The 19279-nt window shown below is 36.6% G+C and overlaps 1 protein-coding gene across 1 annotated transcript in view; it reads left to right on the top strand.

The window, feature by feature from the left end:
* LOC122395962 (tensin-1-like) overlaps positions 1-19279 on the top strand; it is a 134497-nt gene that overhangs the window by 100833 nt on the left and 14385 nt on the right. Inside the window, exon 3 of the mRNA XM_043394016.1 lies at positions 17417-17563. Within this exon, the coding sequence (XP_043249951.1) occupies positions 17417-17563 (147 nt within the window). The remainder of the gene's footprint in view (positions 1-17416; positions 17564-19279) is intronic.

The following is a 19279-nucleotide window of genomic DNA, read 5'->3' as shown; positions in this document are numbered from 1 at the left end:
TTAATTTTTAAAAATGTTTTTATAATTGCATATTGAATTCCTGTATAATTTTTACTAAGTATGTCACTAAGTATGATTCATTGAGAAAAGTTGTAGAGTACTAGTGTGAACAACAACGAAAAAACGTCCCTAAAACGGAACGAAAGCTCGAAAATCGTGCATAGAATACCACCGGGGTGGAAATATTACAAAAACTCGGAACGCGTGCTTTCATATCACGAACACCATGGCCGCGGTCTAAGAAATAAGTTCGACTTTACCGGAATTGGAACTCTGGGCAGCAATTTTCCAGAAAGCTTCGCTTCTGACTGTACTGAACTCCACTTGGCCAATGCTATTCGGAAACATGATCAATCAGAAGCGTGACCAGACTGTGCTTGGCGTGTGCAAGCAACTACCTACCAATATCGTGCAAAGCCGTCAGGTGCATCGAAGGATGATGAAACAGGTGAACCCATTCGATTTGTGAAGAGACGAGCAAGAGGAAAACCGCTCTGGGTGTCTCGAGAGAGGGTTCATCCAATGAGCATGCGGAAGATCGAGCTCAGAGCTACTCGTGGTGTTAATTGCTGATCAAAGAACCGGCTTCGGCTAGAACTGCGCCCAATCCGCACGCCTCTGTGAGCTGGATCTTTCTGCGATATACAGGGCGGTCAGTATAAACTGTTACGAGCCGTTTATTCGAAAAGTACTTGCAGCGGTCGAAGGGCATAGAGGCTACCCATAGGGGTAACGATCGACGCAAAGCGGTACTAGTTCTTTACGAGGGAACCATTAGGTATTCTTTGTCAATTTTCTAGAATTTTTAGGATGGCAGTTATTGTTATTTTAAATGGAACTATCCATGAATCATTACATGTCTGAATAGTTCATTGGAAAAGAAATATAATAATATTTATTTTAAACGTTTTTAGTTATCATGGGTAGTTTAAGGGATGAAAAAATAATATTTAATTTAAATTGCAGATCAGCTACAATTCCCACAATCGTCTCAATAAAATTGGCCATCATAATTTACTAATAATTGTGTATAATTTATCATTATTTTCAGTAGAACTGCCCATGAATCTTTTATTTTATACATTTTTACTTATCATGGTTAGTTTAAGGGTTGCAAAAATAATATTTAATTTTAATTGCAGAACAGCTACTACACCCACAATAGTGTTAAAAAAATTGACTACTATAGTTTACTAATAATTTTATAATTTATCATTATTTTAAATAGAACAGCCCATGAATGTTTTATTTTATACATTTTTACTTATCATGGGTAGTTTAGGGGATGCAAAAGTAATATTTAATTTAAATTGTAGATCGGTTAATGCCCCCACAATCGCTTCAAAGAAATTGACTGCCACAGTTTATTAATAATTTTGTAATTTATCGGAGTCCCGTACCTGTTGTAGATTGGATAAATTTTCAATATTAAAATCCACGAAAGGGAACGAACAGAATTTTGTATCTGCCACTTTAAGTTAACAGGAGCGATTAAATTCACCGCTGCAAGCCACGGGCTGCGACCACTGCTATTACGGATAACGACAGATTTCTTTTTTTCGTATTTTAGGGTTCACTGAGGTCTCGCGTGTGATATATGGTATATCGCTACTGCCCTCGGTAGGGGATCAGAGGATACCACTTCCAAAAAGAAAAGTACAATAGCACCGAGCCGAATTATCGGTATCTTTGAGAAAAATTTGTTCGTAGGAAAATAGATCTCATTATATCGTGCAATATTCTACTCTAACCATTTTCACTGTCTCTGCTCGAAATACAACCTATAAACCCTCTTCGATTATTGATTAATAAGTAAATTAAGATCGACGATATTTGCATCCAGGTTCATAATTATTTACACACTTTATAGAATCGTTCTTAAGCACAATTGACTTGCAATTCGTTAAATTGCATGTTTATTGACGGTAACGAGTATTCGACTTTCAGTAATTTTTTTTACGAATTATATATCTATTGTAAAATTCTATACACATAAACGCAAGGTTAAAATTTGTTTAGAGTGACTATAATAAGTAACAGTACGCAATATGTATTGCCGTTACAAATTAATTATCCTTGAAAAATTCTGGGTCCAAATTTTTAATATTTGCCATTTACTATTTATAAAATTTATCGCAATTCTTGCCTTTATTTATGCTCGTTCGGGAACTCGTTTCTTATTTAGGAACCGCAGACACGAATTAAAATTAGACGTTCGATATTTCGAATTTATGTGTCACTAATATATCGAATATTTTCGAGTAAAAAAGCTTCCTATACATCACGATGTATTAATATGTATCAGGGGTGGGTCCTGACAGGTACTTTGTTCGGAATCGCGTCAGAATCTCATAAAATTCCCTGCCACATACTCTGACCGTCATAAGTCATCGGACACTAGCTTGTCCGGCTTGGAAAAATGTAAATTAAAATAGAAGAACGGTCTTCTGCATACACGATACTACCCTAAATTATTTGGTTATATTATATTATTGTAGCTTATCATCTTCCTGCAAAATTTATAATTTATGCATGCAATTAGTTGTAGTTATTGTAATTTTGTCTTTCATGAAATTTCCAAGTAAGTATAAATTTTCCCCAGCAACTCTCGGTGGAAGACTACGACTCTCTCAAAGACTGACTAGTTCTGTGGCAGACGAAATCTTCACATGCTTTCTAAGCATCTATTCCCACGCACGATCGCAACCGATACTCCAACAGCTAGAGTCTAGCCTAAACATTCTCACTGAATCTCATCCATTCTGTCCCAAATACTCGTGATGGATACTCGACCACAACGCACGGATATCTCACGCATAGCAAATTCTACGTTTCTCTTCCTTAACAATAGCAATTTGTGTCGCAAGAAAAAGTGCAAAATTTACATTGCTTTTTCATTATTTGCATTACAGTACATTTTCAAATATTCTAGAGAGACGTATACGCGTTTGATGTAATGGATACGATAACGTATTTGATATAGATTTTCAGCAATCTTATATTTTGAAGGACAACAATGGTTCGCGTAGAAATACAGTGGTCGATGAAGCAGAAATTGAAACTGGAACAGCGACTGGAAGAGATACAGCGGTTGCACGATATACCTGGAAGTATCCTGATACTCGGTTCTGGGGATATACATATACAAGGGGGCTTCACAAATAGGTGACCAAATTTTAGAATCTCTCTCGTTGTAAGGATAAAAAAAAATAATGGGAACGTAGTACATTTCTTTCAGTTATACACTGTTTTGTTAGATAAGAACATTCCATTAAAGAAATTGATGAAAATGGCTTCTTCCTTCTAGTTCTTCCTCTAAGAATTTATAGTAAATAAATTGTATTCAGTGTTTATCGATGAGAATATAATAACTCAAAAATAAAAAGGAATTTTTGAACTTAAATTTTTAATTATAAGAAGTAAACTGAGTTTTAATACTGGCTTATTAAAATACAGTGTAATAAGAAATAGTTAAAAGCAGTAGAAAAACATAATATCATTTCTGTACATCCAGAAACTGTGATTTGTCTCTTCTATTCGACCTCGAACTGATTCATCCAATCTCTGAACGATAGTTCCACGCTCTCGAAACAATTTCGTTAAGCACGTAACGAGTCATCGTAAATTGAATCGCTACAGATACAAACTTAACATCACGAATAAATTCCTATACGATGGTCTTCTTGTTAGTCTATTATTCCAATAAAAATCTTCCATCTTTGATTGGAAGAAAACGAGTCAATTTTCTCCGTCCATTGCAACCAAAGTATTAGGTCCTCCCATGTGTTCGTACCGAGGTTTGCACTACAACTTAAAACAATATTTTAAATATATAATGGAATTTTATAAAAAACAGTAAACTTCTTCTCGTTGGGCATCTCCCTCCCCTTCCTTTGGTACAGCTATTCGTTACTACAAAATTTGTTTGATTTTTTATTAAAATGTAGTTCAACGCTTTTTATTAAACCATTGACATTTTCAAATTGTTTGCCCAGTAATAAGCCTGGAGACAGTTGTATTTTATTTTTTATATGCTAACAAAAATATTCATGCAATCCAATGCACTTACTAGCGTAAGCCAATGTGACATCCAAACTTCGAGCTTTGATACAATATCTATTTGTCTCAAATTTGTACGAATCATTGATGTTTAAAATTTTCGAAACCCCCTGAACTGAGAAATTTTGTTTGTTTTCTATTAAATAATACATTTTATCCTCGTCAAGTTCAGAATATCGAACGACACGAACTTATGGGACGGCTTAATACAAAACTAGATCCGAACCGTGGCGTTCGAACGTGTTCGTTCCCTGCTCCGTGCGTCACTTTGGCGAATAAAAATTTGCAAGTAGAAATCAAGCGTATGAAGATATTTCAGGCGTGGGTGACGTACGGAAAGAGTAGGCTAGAAAGGTGCACGGCGAGAAATGGTGGCGCTGGTGCGGAGGATGGTGTCGGTGGTAGCGATGGTACCGATGGTAGGGCTGGTGGGACGAGAAATCTAGAGGAATGGGAGATATGGCCGTGACCGCGAGGAATGCGTGGAATGTGGCCCGTCACGCCGGGGTAAAGCCACGGCAGCCCGCCATCCGCTCGATCCACTTCGATCCTCGTTTCCCCCGTCTTTACGCTCGAGACGTCCACGTGAAATTGCGTATCAATCCGACGCAATCCTCGATCATGCATTTAATTCGTACTAGCGAATCTACCTGCCCATTATTTGCGCTGCATTCCAATTTAACACCTAAAAGTCACCAGCATTTCGAACGTACAACGTTTCCTTCAAAGGCTGTCGTGAACCTTAACGATTACGAAATTCTGAATAACATTAATCACTTGAAAATAATGTTAACTTTTGAGTATTTGTATTTTTCGTGCTCGATTTAAAGAAATTTCAAAAATATACACAGTGGGTTTACTGTGACAGTAGTATCATTATTTTTTGTTAATATAATTTGTAATTACCGGTACTGCTATTGTACTACTGCTTTCGGTTTTCACTTCTATTTATTTTTATTGAAGCATTGAATCAAACAACCATGTATTATAATCTATTTTAAATAATGTCTGCAACGTGTAGATAGTATGGGTTTGATTTTATCTTTAATATCTTTCTATTTTTCATTTACTTAGGTTAAAAGTGCTTCGAATTTGATTAAATTTCGACTCTTAAAATTTATATTTATCCCATTTTTTATTAAGGTTGAACAAAGAGTTCAATTTTTTAGTGAAGTATATAGGAGCCTACAATTATAATTTTAGGTTAAAAGTGCTTCAAATTTGAGTCGAAACCAAATCAAATTTAAATTCATATCTAATTTTCTCCCCTTTCTATCAAAGTTGAGTAAAAAGTTTATTTTTTTAGTGAAGTATATAAGGGCTTACATTTATATAACTTTGATTTCAAACTTCCACTCAAGAAATATACCACAATTTTATTTGAAAAATTCTGGTTCCCACTCTATAATGGTATCCTGTCACAGAATATGTATCTTGTTACATGTTCATGTAATTCTCACATTATTAAATCCGGTCTTCTCAGAACCATAAATAGATTATGGTGCGTAGTAGGGGTCGCCAAACTGTGGCCCGCAGACCAGATTCGGTACGCTAGTTATTATTATACAGCCCCCGAGTCAAATATGGTTTCTTTAATGAATCTCCTGAGAGATTCAAGAAGCTTCTGTTTCCATATTCATACAATAATATTCTTCCGACGCAATTATTCGTTTATCACCACAAAATTCAATTCCATATCTTCTATGTATACAGTCAAAGATGGGCCAAAAATTCAGATAATAAATAATTTGTTCAGCGTAACAATTCAATTTTTATTCATTCGTTGACAAATTTTATATTTATATTCAATTCAACGCTTCAAAGATTTTAATACTCCTGTCTCTCTAGTACAATAATTAGACTGCGGATTTTTATGCAAATTCATATTTTTATTAATAGAATTAACAAAATGAGAGCTTTATAGAGGGTTATCTCAACTCCTAAATATAATAATTCGTATCTTGCTTTAAGTATTTCTTACATTTTTGCATATTAAGTGCTTTCTGTAGTTTTTTGAGAAATTTTCCAATAAACATCCGCAGTCTAATAATAATCAACCAGGTTCTGGGAAAATATAATACAAACAGTTACACCAAATAAAAAGAAAAAACTTACGCACGCAACGCAATTAAAATCATACCATATCAAAAGCAAGAAACAGAAGTTTCAAAAACGTGTAGACCCCACACATGCTCGCGAAAGAGTATATATTGCACGTACACGAAATTTTACTGGCAATAAATTAATTTTATCAACTATATCGTCCATACGTTCAGAAGACCGGACACAGAACGTCGACCGTCGCCGATAAATAATTAAAACCAGTTACATTCGTTGCTCTCCAGAGTGATTTACTCCCCCGGAGTTCTCTCGGGTTTCAACAATTTCACACGATAGACTTTCTATATCCATTAGATCTCGACCGAGTTTCTCGGAAGAAAAGAATATCAGGTAACCGCAGGTTCATACGATTCAGGGAAAGAATTCAAACAGCGGCAGCGTCGACGTTAACCAGTGATTACTCAAAGAAACCCGGATCTAAGAACGTTGAAGAGGGTCTCCGGGACGCTGACCGTCCAAAGTCAACGTCCACAGAAGGAGGCGAAATAAGAACATCGCGCTAAAATTCGTGGCAAAGAGGAGGGAGGGGAACGTTTCGTCCCGTTCTTTTATGGGTCCGGAAATCTCAGGACCGTCTTTTCCTTTGTCGGGGGGGCCGCGTGGCTGTTCTTGCACCGCCTACAACGGGGATAAATTTTTCTCAATGACGCGACCGTAACCCGCCACGGTGCATCGATCTTTCGACGACCAAAAACCTGCTCCTTTTTCCTCGTTAGTTTCCAAAGTAATTCGAGCCCGGACAACCGACCTTTCGGAAACCATTAATCGTGCCAACTGACCGGTGGAATCGGGGCTAATCGGAAGCCATTTGCCCGGATAAATTGACCCAGAATTTATTCCCACGCCGACGATTCGCGAACATACGCGTCGGTTTTCCACAACGATTACCCTCCTCCCTTTGATGGTTGCGTCCCGTTCGCGTTCCATCGAAGTTCTGGAAATCTTCTGTTATTATTAATAAGAGTTCCTTCAATCTTCTGAGTCCCTGTTTGCTGTTGACTTCAAATTCTTTCTTAAAGAATCACGACACATTTGTTTTTAAAGTAATCAAACCAGAGACAAGCCGCTTAAATCAGGCAAAAAATGTATTGACATTTGTGATTTTTATAGTAATATTTGTTTTTTTAGAAGAATATAAATTAGAATAATAAGATAAGAGGACGAGGGATGAAAATCCCAATTAAATAAGAGAACATGTAATAGATAGTACAATAAGCCAACAAAACCAAAGTAGATAAATAACGGAGTATAGGAATAAAGTTAGCTGTAACTAGAATTAGAAAATAATTTTTTATACACAAGGTTATACAAATGTTAAAAGTTCATTATATAATGTGAGAGAAAATGTTAACCGGATAAGTGGTGTAAAAGTTCCGAGTGTAAGACACTATGCATCGAATAAAGAAAAAACTAAAACCAATTATTTTTCATTCTAAAACTAATGGCTAGGCTTTGTCCTAGATATCTGAAATATATGACTTGGGGAATTTCAAACTTTACCTCTCTTCACATATTCAAAATTATTGTTGCAGAAGCTGATAATACCCTTGACTTTATCGAGCGATTTTCATTAACTCTTACCAATATACATATATTGCATTTTTTCAAATTCATCAAGCCAATTCAGAAAAGACTTATTATTTTTCTGTACTGTATTATATGTTTATTTTAATGGATATATTTGCTACATACTGGTTGTTTTTTATCACTGACAAGCTCTGTAATTGCAGTTCTCACGAGGGTGAAAAGTGCAAGTATATCGCTAACGTTCAATAATTTGAACGAAAATCGATTTCTAAAATTAAGATTTTACACGTAGAAGCTACTGTTCAATTACTGAAATCACCCTGCAGAATGGATGTTAATTGAAATTTAATGTAGCACCGCGAAGACGGCAAAATAGAATACATAATCGTAGAAGATATGTGGTTTGCCAACGGCTGTTCTATAAACATCCACGACATGATTCTTCAATTTATCACGCGATACATCTTGACTCTTCGAGTACGGGAGGATTCGAGCGTGGAAGCTGACGTTTCGAGGACACATCGCGCATAAACTCGCATAGGATTTACATAAAACATAGGTGGCCGCTAGGAAAGTGATTCATAATATCTTACAACGTGTTTATTCCCCCTGGAGAACAAGCCATTTGGCTACCTCAACCGTTCCAACCTTCGAACAGTGTCCGAAAAGCTGCTCCGTTGATCGATATAATTTTTTTGATATTAATGCAATGTCGTTAGGCTCTTTTTAGAATTTTTCAAGTTCTTTTTGTTTGATAAACATTTACAAGAACTTGCTCCGTTTCAGGAATAGTCAATACTCTGATATTAGGCAGAAATAAAAATCTCTTAATACTACCTAATATAAGATTTTGTTCCATATTAAAATTTTTATGTGACTCATGCACGAGTAAAGAATTATTTTCTTGTACCAAAATGAAATTTTTGCTGCAAAGTGTCTTTGTTTTCTTGTTTCTCAAATAAACCAAAATTCAAAATTCAAATTTGTAGGTGCCTTTTGAAGCCATTTTTCTAACGAAAAAATGACCCTCCTCACAATTATTAGGTCGAATTCTATAACTTCTAAATTTCGTCAAAACTGTACTGTAATTTTGTCAAAATTATACATCTGCTAAACGTCCCACATAGGAAGGATAATATGCTATTATTTCTGTAATGTACTATGATTTACTTTGGTAACTCGTGCAAAGTGAAACCACATTAGGTATACGTAAATCGTCGCAGTGTTAAAGCATAAAGCACAGCGAACTTAAATTCTCATTTTACATTTCATTAAACAGTTGAATGTCTGCAATGGCTCACGATGAAACGCTACTCGTGTGGGTGGTCATGGACATTTTCGAACGCACATACATACGAGTAAATGCAAACTGATACGAAGCAAAACTACGAGTCCTGGCGTAATTCGCAAACGGAAAAGTTGCATAGAGCTGAGAGTGGATGTTGTTTCGACTATAGCTCTCCCGCGTGGTAATATTTATTTTTGCCCATCGTAGCCTCGTTAAAGTTTCGCTGTGATGACTCTTACGCGGGCCTCCACATATTCGACACTCGTCAAATACAAAATGGGACCTGGTTTCGTGTCGTTGTCCACTCAAACGACAAACATATTCATTCTGGAGCAAGTAATTCTCCTGACACTTGCTATGCATCGTGGGATTATTTAGTTTTGCGTTTTGATGTGGGAAATTTTTTTAGAAATAATTGAGAATGTAGTATTTATGCTTTACAGTACATCAAACGATGATTCTTATTTGCAAATACTGTTTATAAAAGGAAACTGATATCTCAAAATAATTTTCAACAAATATTGAAATACAATTGGCATTAATTTATTTTCCCTTTACTTCGTTATTTTTTTTTTCTCAAACCTTATCAAATTACATCTTTATTCTGTATTCTTCGTTTAAATACAATTCTTTCGGTCGCCACTAAAATGGTTAAAACACCATATTTTCTCTCAAAAGAAACAAAAATCTCAAATCTCAAACTCTTCCATCGAACAAGGAAACAGATCCACCGATCGAGTCCCAAACCGCTGAAAGTCAAAGATTTTTGGACGATGTCGCCGACTGAAGAAAAAAAAGCGAGGCAAGCGGGGATGGGGAGTAGGGAAAAGCAACGAAACGAAATGAAAATGTCGAGGGAAAGAATCTCGGTTGCGCGGGGATCTTTTTGTCGGAACCTCGGCAATGGCCGTGGCATGTCGTATGGTAACGAAACGCCCTTAGTCGGACGAGAAGGAATAGAAAGATGAAGAGTGACCAGGGAGCTGGCAGAGAGGCGGCACAGGGCTGCGGAGGGGGGGATAGGGGAAACGGCGTACAGCTTTCCAGCAGGCTACAGTGCAAATGCAAGCCTTGAATGTGTAATAAGCACTCACGTTGCAACCCTTGGCTAGACCAGTGCATCGTGTCTGCGTTTAGAAAGGTCCTGGCACGCACACCGCGCCATCGAGCGTGGGATCGGTGTGGACCACACACGTGAATGGTTCGGTACCGTGTGCGTGATTCAGAATGATACGGAACTGTCGACGCAAGTTTGATTGCGAACGGACGACGACGCCGTTGCCTGCCAGGCCGTGAGGCAAACACGCATCGCCGAGGCAGCGCGCGCTAGGGTGAAAACAGGGTGAAATTGCAGGTGGAGGGGCCAGAAGGCTATCGCTCTCTTTTCCAAAGCTCATAAAAGCCACGGCAGTGCGTATTAATACGCGATGTTGACTGTGTGTTGCAGGAGAGCCACCTAAAAGACGACGCATTGTGCGAACAGGAATGAGAGTATACCACCCTTCTACTTTTTTTTTACATTCGCCTTACCCGCAACGCGACCGCCTATACACGAGACATATTGTGCCTCCCTCGGATTTCGCGAATTCCTTTCCTCGTCTTGCCTTCTTTCTTTCCTTTTTAGACCGCGGGGGGCCTGCAGGGGAAGCCACCCTTTGTCAGACTTATCGTCCATTTTTCGAACGAAGATCGGTTCTCGGAGAACGCTGCCGATTCGAATCATTTCGAATCTGCAGGGCAGGGAGACTCTAATTCGAAAATAAAAAGTCTTAGGAAGTCTTGACGGGCTTAAAAGTTTCGAGAGGCGGACACTAAAGGAGAATATGTGGGCCTGAACCCTTCTACCCTTCAACAAAATTTATTATTTCAATTTTAATTGCCTCAAGTAAAATTTTATTATCTTTAAGGGTTGGATTCTTAAATTTCTGTCAGTCATCTCCTTTGAAAAAATGGAATTTGAAAAATTGGAGAGGCGGATACAGAAGGGGAATATGGGAGCCTGAGCCCTTCTACCCTTAGCCAACAAAATTTATTATCAATTTTAATTGCTTTGATCTCTTTTCAAAATTGTATTATTTTTAGGGGTTCGATTCTCGAATTTTTCATAGTCACGTCCTTTGAGAAAATATATTTTTCTTTTTACAACCATTATTTACAATTACACGAATGTATCAGAATTTCTGTATTGACACTAAAACTATCGACAATTATGGTGCATTTATTTCTACCAAAGATATTGAAACAATAGATACTTGAATAAATCCAGTAGAGTAAATTTTTAACAATTTTTCTAGTGTTAAAGCATGTAGAAGAAACACACCTATATTTTCCTTTTAATCCCTTACCAGTTTCACAATTTTGACAAAATCTGTTAAAAAATTACTTGGATATCTTATTTCAATCTAGCAAAAATAGAACCAACTTATAAATATGGGACAGATCTGTTAGAATGTTGATATTTTTGTTGTTAATTCACGAAGTTTGGTCTTTTCAATCTCCTCAGATTGGTTTCAGACTGTCGAGTAGATTGTGTGCCCCTCAATTTGGATATTGGTTGGAGTCTACTATTGTATGATTTAGCGTACTGTTTCGTTATTTGATGAACCATGGAACGGCTGTCCTAATATTGCTTCGTTCCAAAAACTGAAGATTAAGAATTCAAGAGTTTCAGACTTCGAATCTTCACAGTATTAAAAAACTTCGAAGTTGAGTCGAACTCTTGACTTTCCAACCCTGACTGCGCTTCAACCCTTCACGGAGGCACTTTTGATATTCCGTTCCGGCGGGTCGATGCTTTCATACGTATTTCCTTATCGTAGTAATGAAAATCCAATTTACAGTAATATATTTATCCCCTCGCGGTCCTGGCCAGTTTTGATGTTTCGTTCCAACAGGTTCATGAATAATTCAGCCCCTTCCGCTCGAACCTCTCGCGCGTGTTTCTGTGTTTTAATAACAAAATCCCAATTTACAGTATTTCAATGTACACGAAACAATCGTTTACAAAATAGGTTTCACTATTATTTAAAGCATAGAAATTTTTTTTTAACGCTTACTTCTTCCATCTTGAATTTTTCTGTTAGAACGTACGAATTTTTGTGTTCTCCTCGTGGATGTGATATAATTATTTGCAATATTTCAACGCCTTTGATTACAATTATCCAAACGTAAGTAAGAAGCGAGTATAAAATTTTTTCTCGAAAAGCGTGGATTCAATTACTGAAATGATGCTTGGATCGAGCTGCCGTTAATCAAAACATCTATATGCCGTTCTTTGAACCGATAGAGGAGAACAACACTCCACTCATGAAACTCACCAACAATTTCTAACTAGTTCGCAAGAAACCTCGTTAACGAATTTATTCGCTATGACTTAATAAAGTTTGAAGTCGGCGCGCATCTTCCTCCTTTTAGTTTCCGGAAACCACGCTACTGCTTCGCTGCAACATTAAAAGTTACCTCGCTGTTTCTCAAGGGGTAGGAATTATTATGTAAGAGCGGCGATTTTATAGGATTACACGACTTAATAAAAAAAACAATGCTTTCTTGTATCCGATTGCCATCAGAATAAAAACTTTAATTATTGTTTCACGAATCGATTTTAATAGACGAAGTTTAGAATCTACAATACATTCCTGTTTATTTTCTAATACAAAATGTTTAATTGTTTTATAAACATTGGTCATAATTGAAATAAAATTGTAAATATTGTACAAGAAAATGTACTTCTCAATTAAATCAAAAAAATTAAACTAATAGCATATTTATTGAATAAATTGGCTATTATTGTCCTGACATTGTTGATAAAAAAAAAATATTCAATTAAAAATATTATGAAGAATATATGGACTCAGAAAAATAATATATAAATTAAAAGCTTGAATAACTACAGAAAGAAAAATACAAAAAGCTGTCCACGATCATTAATTATAAAAAGTGAGTATTTTTAAGAGAAACAATTTTATGGAAACTAATAGCATTTAGTTTTAGACCAGGAATAAAGGAAAAGTTATTCTCAGTGTTAGAAATTGAATTTTCAGTTACAACTATATTGCAGAAATATAATTCACGAAACATTTGTTTCCAAACTATTATAATTGGTACTGTTCGAAGCTTTTGAGCGTAAGCCGAGTTCATTTCGAAAGAGTGTTTCTACGTTTCGCCAACATTGCAACTTCATCGAGAATCTGATAGCAGACTGATACCGATGTTACAGTATCCTGGTGAAGCCAGTTGCAACGCTGGCGAAACGGAACACGGCTTACACCAAGAAGCCACGAACAGCGTTAACTATAGTCGATGTAGCAGAGTTCAGAACTGGAGAATACCCTAAATATCTCATTTTATAATGTTATATTCGTGTTTTTTAAATCCATGTAGTTTATGAGTTACGATATAGTTTATAAAAAGCACATAAATATTTTATAGGTATCGTCTAAAAGATATTTTATGTAAGAGAGTGTTGATAGATAAATTTGTGAGAAAATTTTCTTTTTCATGAAAAATTAAAATACACTGCCAGAGGCTTTGTTTAAAAAATTTATCGGTATTCAAATTATCACTGAATTAATAACCTTTTGGAACAGTGTTCTTCAAAATGGAGGAAGAGCACATAAATTCCTAAAGCTACTATACAAATCTTAATAAATATTTTTACAAGAAAATATTAAAATATCTATTCTACTTGTGTATATTAAAAAACAACGTTTTGCACCTTAATTTTACATGTTCACAGTACTACCAAATCTAAACGAATGACGAAATAAGCGTGAATGTGTTACACAAACTGATACTTCTGTCGACTAATTGTTATAGGATTCTTCTTGAAAATTTACTACATTTAATTAGAACTCTCGTAGGGCTCTGAAGTTGTAAAGTTGAAGTAGAGAGTTTAATAAAATCCAAAATCCAGTGGACCTATTATAATTTTTAGAAGAAGAAATAAATGAATACCAGAAAAAGTTTAGTTGTTAGCTCTAAGAGCTCATTGGCAAGGCCATGCGGGTACTAACCACACAAATGCCGATGCAACTACCAGAAAAAAACCTACGTCGGGATCAGGAATGTCTCTTCACACGGGCACGCGAAAGCCTGCATGCTGGTAATTTCGGAACACGTGGTGTGATCCAGCTCGATCGTGTGAAAAATGGTGGATCTACAGTGGAACCCAGCGTCTAACCGACCACCCAATGTCACGCTCCTACTTGTGAAGAAAGTCACTAAATCGGGGCAAAAAGGGGAAAAATCGAATAGCTGTGGGGGGAAATAGTACAGCTAGCGAACCAGCCAAACGAATACTATGAATAATTAATGTAATTATGATCTTAGAGGCTCTCCTGATATATGACAACAATAAATGAGATAAAGTACTAATGCAACGATGAATTTTTAGTTTTGTGTTAATGAAAATGTTATCATCATATTTATGGGATTTTTGTAATTATAAAGATCACCATCTCTGTCACAATTTCTCAGTCTCACTTGTTGCATTTTGTTTCATTAAAAGAATACCACAAATAATAATAGTGCGCCTTTATAGTACCAAACTTGTTTGCATTAAGAAAATCAGAATTGAATAAAAAGGGAAAATGAAAAGAAAGGTCTGTGTTCTTGTTAACCTAACCTTGAATATGTGGGGATGTGGCCTTAAACTGAAGTCTGGACGCACCCTAATTTGCTGAGATACAGACTGACATTCTTGCCCAAGGGTCTTCGAGAACGTACCCCGCGAGAGTGCTCTTGAAAGTAGGTGCTTTGTTAGGGATAACCGAACTTTTATGGTTCAGCCTGTGCAGAAACAAGGCTAAATATTTAATCACAAATCTGAGATAAAAATTTGTTAGAAATAGGAAAGCCATCGTACATCAAAATGAACCAAGTACCAGATTATCCGATAACAACATTTGCTAAAAACAAATGAAAAAAATTCATAAGAAACAAGTTTCTCTTCATTTATAGTGAATCACCATTATAGTACACGAATACCTGTGGTAGTAACTGTATAGACAAAAGGACACAAGTTTGATGTGGAATTCTATATTTGATATTTTCAAATATCACTCTATATTTGATATTTGACCAAACTAACAATAAAATGAATAAATATAAACTAACTATAATATAATTAATCCCATTCGACCGTTTAAAGTGTTCGATGTTTTATTTACGATCTCACTATGTCACGTTCTACGAATTATTCTGAAGGTTACTAGAGGGTTGTTTCAGCCCCTACATATAATAATTCGTATTTTATGTATTTCCTATATTTTTGCATCTAAAGTGCATTCTATAATTTTTTGGGAATTCAAATTTCCCATAAATGCATAAACATCCGCAGTCTATTGTATTTTTCCTTTCAAAAACTGCAATATTTTCAACTCCACAAAACTTTTTGCCCTCAGGGGGTGGTTGTAATTGGCAGCGTTCTGGTTTTCCTCCAGCATTGTCTTCGGCAAAAAAAAAAAAAATAGATTTTACACGCGCAATGGAAACCCATGTTGCATTTTCCAATGAAACGACCCGATCGTAAAACGCGCGATATAAGGTAGAACAATCGACCGCATAGAATAACTTCGAACGTCGATCGTCGGTTTCACGGGGCCGCCGGCAGACATTTCGCGGAATAAAATTCTTGTCGACGGGACGGCGTAGGTCAGCAGGCATCGCCTAAAACGCAAATATCAAACATGCCGTATTCTGGCCGCAGACACGTGGAATGCACGCGTCACACTAGCGACCGGGAACCGTGTTCACATTCGGTTTCCATTTCGAATATCCGGCTTAGGCAAGTGCCGACCGCAGCCTCCGGTATAGTATCGAATGCGGCTGCCTCTCCCTTGTCCCTTACATCCCTTTCCTCCCACGCCATCTCCATTTCCCTTTTCCCTCGGTCTGTCTTACTCCTTCCTTTCTCCAGTCACATTTCTGCTCTCTTCATTTTTCCACCCCACCCCGCCCAGTCGTCCTCTTTTCCGCTTTCTGGCTTGTTATCATCGTGTCTCATTTCTCTTTGCACTTCCTCCCTCCGTGCATGCAACGTACAGCGGCACATTTACGTATAGTTCCTTCGCGTAGTTTATTTTCCGTATCGACTCCGGTTCCGTTAGCGTCTCCTCAGCCATGGCGTATGGAATATGGATTACGCCCGGTTTCCGTTTCGTCCCTCCTCCTTTTCATTTTGCATCCGGGTCGCGGCAAGTGGCACAGTAATTCCTGCGCTCGAGCGACAATCTTTACGCTCCGCTCCGGGGACGAAATCATCCCCCTACTCGTGCTTCTTCGACGCTGTCGATAATCCAAAACTTTTTTACGAGCGGGCCACTCTATTTTATTATAAAAAACAACGAAGACTCGAAAATATAGCTTTGAAAATTCTTTGATACCAATGCGACTGCGTTTCCAAAAGTTAATCTGGCGCGAATTTTGTGCACGTTTACTAGGGCGAGTTCCATATTTTGTACGTGGAGAAGTTTTTAAATCAGTTTCTATTCAAATTCTAGCAACTATATTTTGCGTATTAAAATATTCCAATTTCTATGGAAATTTTCCCACAAAAGCTGAAACACTGAAATTAAAAATTTCTATATTATTGTTTTAAAATGTTTAACCCTTTGCCATATTGTACCATAGCTCCACTCGAGTTTCATATCTGATGACACAAATTGAATTTAGAAAATATATAAATAAAATTTTAATTATAGGTATTTATACATTTTATTATTAAAATAAGAATCGTAGTTTCTCCATCATTGGTCTATGACAAGTACTATAACTTTTTGATGGGAACTAAAATTATTAAACTAGTCAAAAATTCTCTTACTGGAGAAGAAACATAACACTACTCAGGGTTTATTCAGAAACATTCAGAAAAACACAGGTCACGAATATTAAATAAAAATATTACTAGTTTGAATAGAAGGCTACTCCAGTAAACTCTTAGTTGTGACTTTTAATCCTGATCAATCGCAGATTAGAGATCCAGGTCAATTGATGTAGATCAGAACGCGGAGCAAAGGGTGAACAGCGAATTAATTGAAATTCTCTGGTTCAATATTAATTAATGCACCAGCTGCATTTAGGTCAACCGTTGATTCACTGTCACGTAAATAATGCACCCCTCTTACATTCCACTTAAATGGTAATTTTTTTCTTTAAAGAATCAAACCATAATACAAATTGTACAAAATACAAAATTAATTTAAGCAATATATTTTTCGATTAAATGTAAGAAATTTATGTATTCGTCAAAATTATTCTGGGTCTGGAACGTAAATAAATGTTGCAAAAATAAGTGCTGGATTTATTCTGACAGGATCTGCTACGGAACCCTTATCGATGAGTTCTGTTAGCAGATTTAGAACGTAACGCAGTAATGTTGTTCCGTGTAATTAAATTATATTTTGTCTTCTTTTCTTGTTGCAGGCGGAGGAGTTGAACACCCTTGTCGGCAATGCATTTCGTATGGCATACGTGGCGCAACTTCAGCGCCAGCCGATCCTTCACGATGTGATCTCACCGCAATCGTCGCCACCCTATCGCAAGGACAAACAGGAGACACGGTCTTCGTGGGTACGTTTTTTGTCCTAATTCCCACGCTAACAGTTCCGTTTTCCTCAATCTTAATCGCAACGAGTGTCAAACGACACGATTAATAGCCACTGATTGATCTAAAAGAACTCGAAAAGAAGAGGATAGAAATTGAAACAGAAACATTAGAATTTCGATGATCGTTCAACGCTGTGAAATTCTACTAATATTTGTAACATAAATTTTCTCTTAGAAGTCTGAAAAAATTATTTTACCACTGTTATTAGTAATGCACAACAACGAAGAAACATTTTCTAAAGTCTGCTTGACAGGTCCTCAAACGAAGAAATCTGGAGGACCTTAGACTGACAAATAAGCAGACCATGCAGTTGTCATTTTCCAATTTAATGTGAAATTGCATAAATATTAACTAATGACAATTACTGTTATTATTATCTGCTGATTATTTACTTCTTTTAGAAGTGTTTACATTTTCTCGACAATCCGTATCTCCTATCCTGGACTTCTAAACAACCATTTGTGGTTAAAAAATTCTTTCATGTATCTTTTCATTACTTAATTCGTAGTATATTCCATTTAGGATGTTCTTGTTGAGAAAGGCATGCTACAGGACAAAGGAACGTGAATAGGTTTCCGTGCATAAGAAATAAAATGAATTTGTACGCGTTAAGTTTTTTTTCTAAATATCTACACGCTAGGAAAAGGGAAAACGTAGTCTAACGCGGTTTCATAGGGGCCTCCGGCTCCAGTAGATGTGTCCCATTTACTAGCCGCGTTAATTATAAATTCGACCTGAGTCTCTTGGCCCCGTCGAGTCTCCAAGTAAACGGTCAGCTCATCGCGGGCATGTCCGCTAGTTCTACCTACGCAATTGTCCTGGGAATTGTAGGATTCTGTCGATAAACTATTCATCGGCTTCCAAGTTTCGTCAAATGAAAGGCTTTCAAACTATACTCGAGACAAAATTGGTAAGTAAACTTCGAGGTCGCCACGCGATCTCTCGCGCAGATCCTTTGAAGCGTGTTAAACATTCGATGCAAGTCCCATTTTCGCCTTCGTGATCGTGCATTCTTAGAAATACTCGTTCTATCTTCGTGGAAATAATTAATAGATACATAGTGTTGCAACGATTAAAACGTAAAGTTGTATAAAATGATAGATGTAAACGTAAAGTTGATTAATGTTTCAAATTTTATTGGATAGAGTTCAGGTGAATGTCAATTTTTGGGTTACTGTGGATGAGAAATCGTTAGTTATCGATGATTTTACAAAGACTTTCTACTTGTCAAATTTTGATCGTCTACGTGCACTTTCCAACGATCAACTTAATTTTTTTAGTTAAATATTTGGAATTAGGTTTTATAAATATTCTTTTACGAACATTTAGAAATTGATTTAGCAATGGATTAAGAATATGAAAACGATAAAAGGAGTTCGTAGTAAAGCTTATTGGTGGACATGTTTGTACCGTAGTAATTCGAATAAATTAATTTCCATACCTGACGACGGTGGAATTATAATTTTCTATATACGCTTTATCACATGGACTTTTGCCAGCTAAAGTTCAAATGACTAAGTTCACACTACCCCTTCTTCTTCTTGGCACGCGTCTTGTTTTCGCGCGCCAAGGCATTCGATGGTTGGTGTAGCTTTTGTTATTAGAATTATTATTCCAATATTTTCTAAAATCGGGGCAGCATCTTGTGATCCAAGGAAATTTTGTTATACTTCTCTCCA

Source organism: Colletes gigas, unplaced genomic scaffold, assembly GCF_013123115.1.
Source record: "Colletes gigas isolate AHSC1104 unplaced genomic scaffold, ASM1312311v1 Colletes_gigas_Sc00001, whole genome shotgun sequence".
In the NCBI taxonomy this organism is placed as follows: Eukaryota; Metazoa; Arthropoda; class Insecta; order Hymenoptera; family Colletidae; genus Colletes; species Colletes gigas.
Note: the sequence above shows the minus strand (reverse complement) of the source record. Positions and strands in the feature narration are given on the sequence as shown.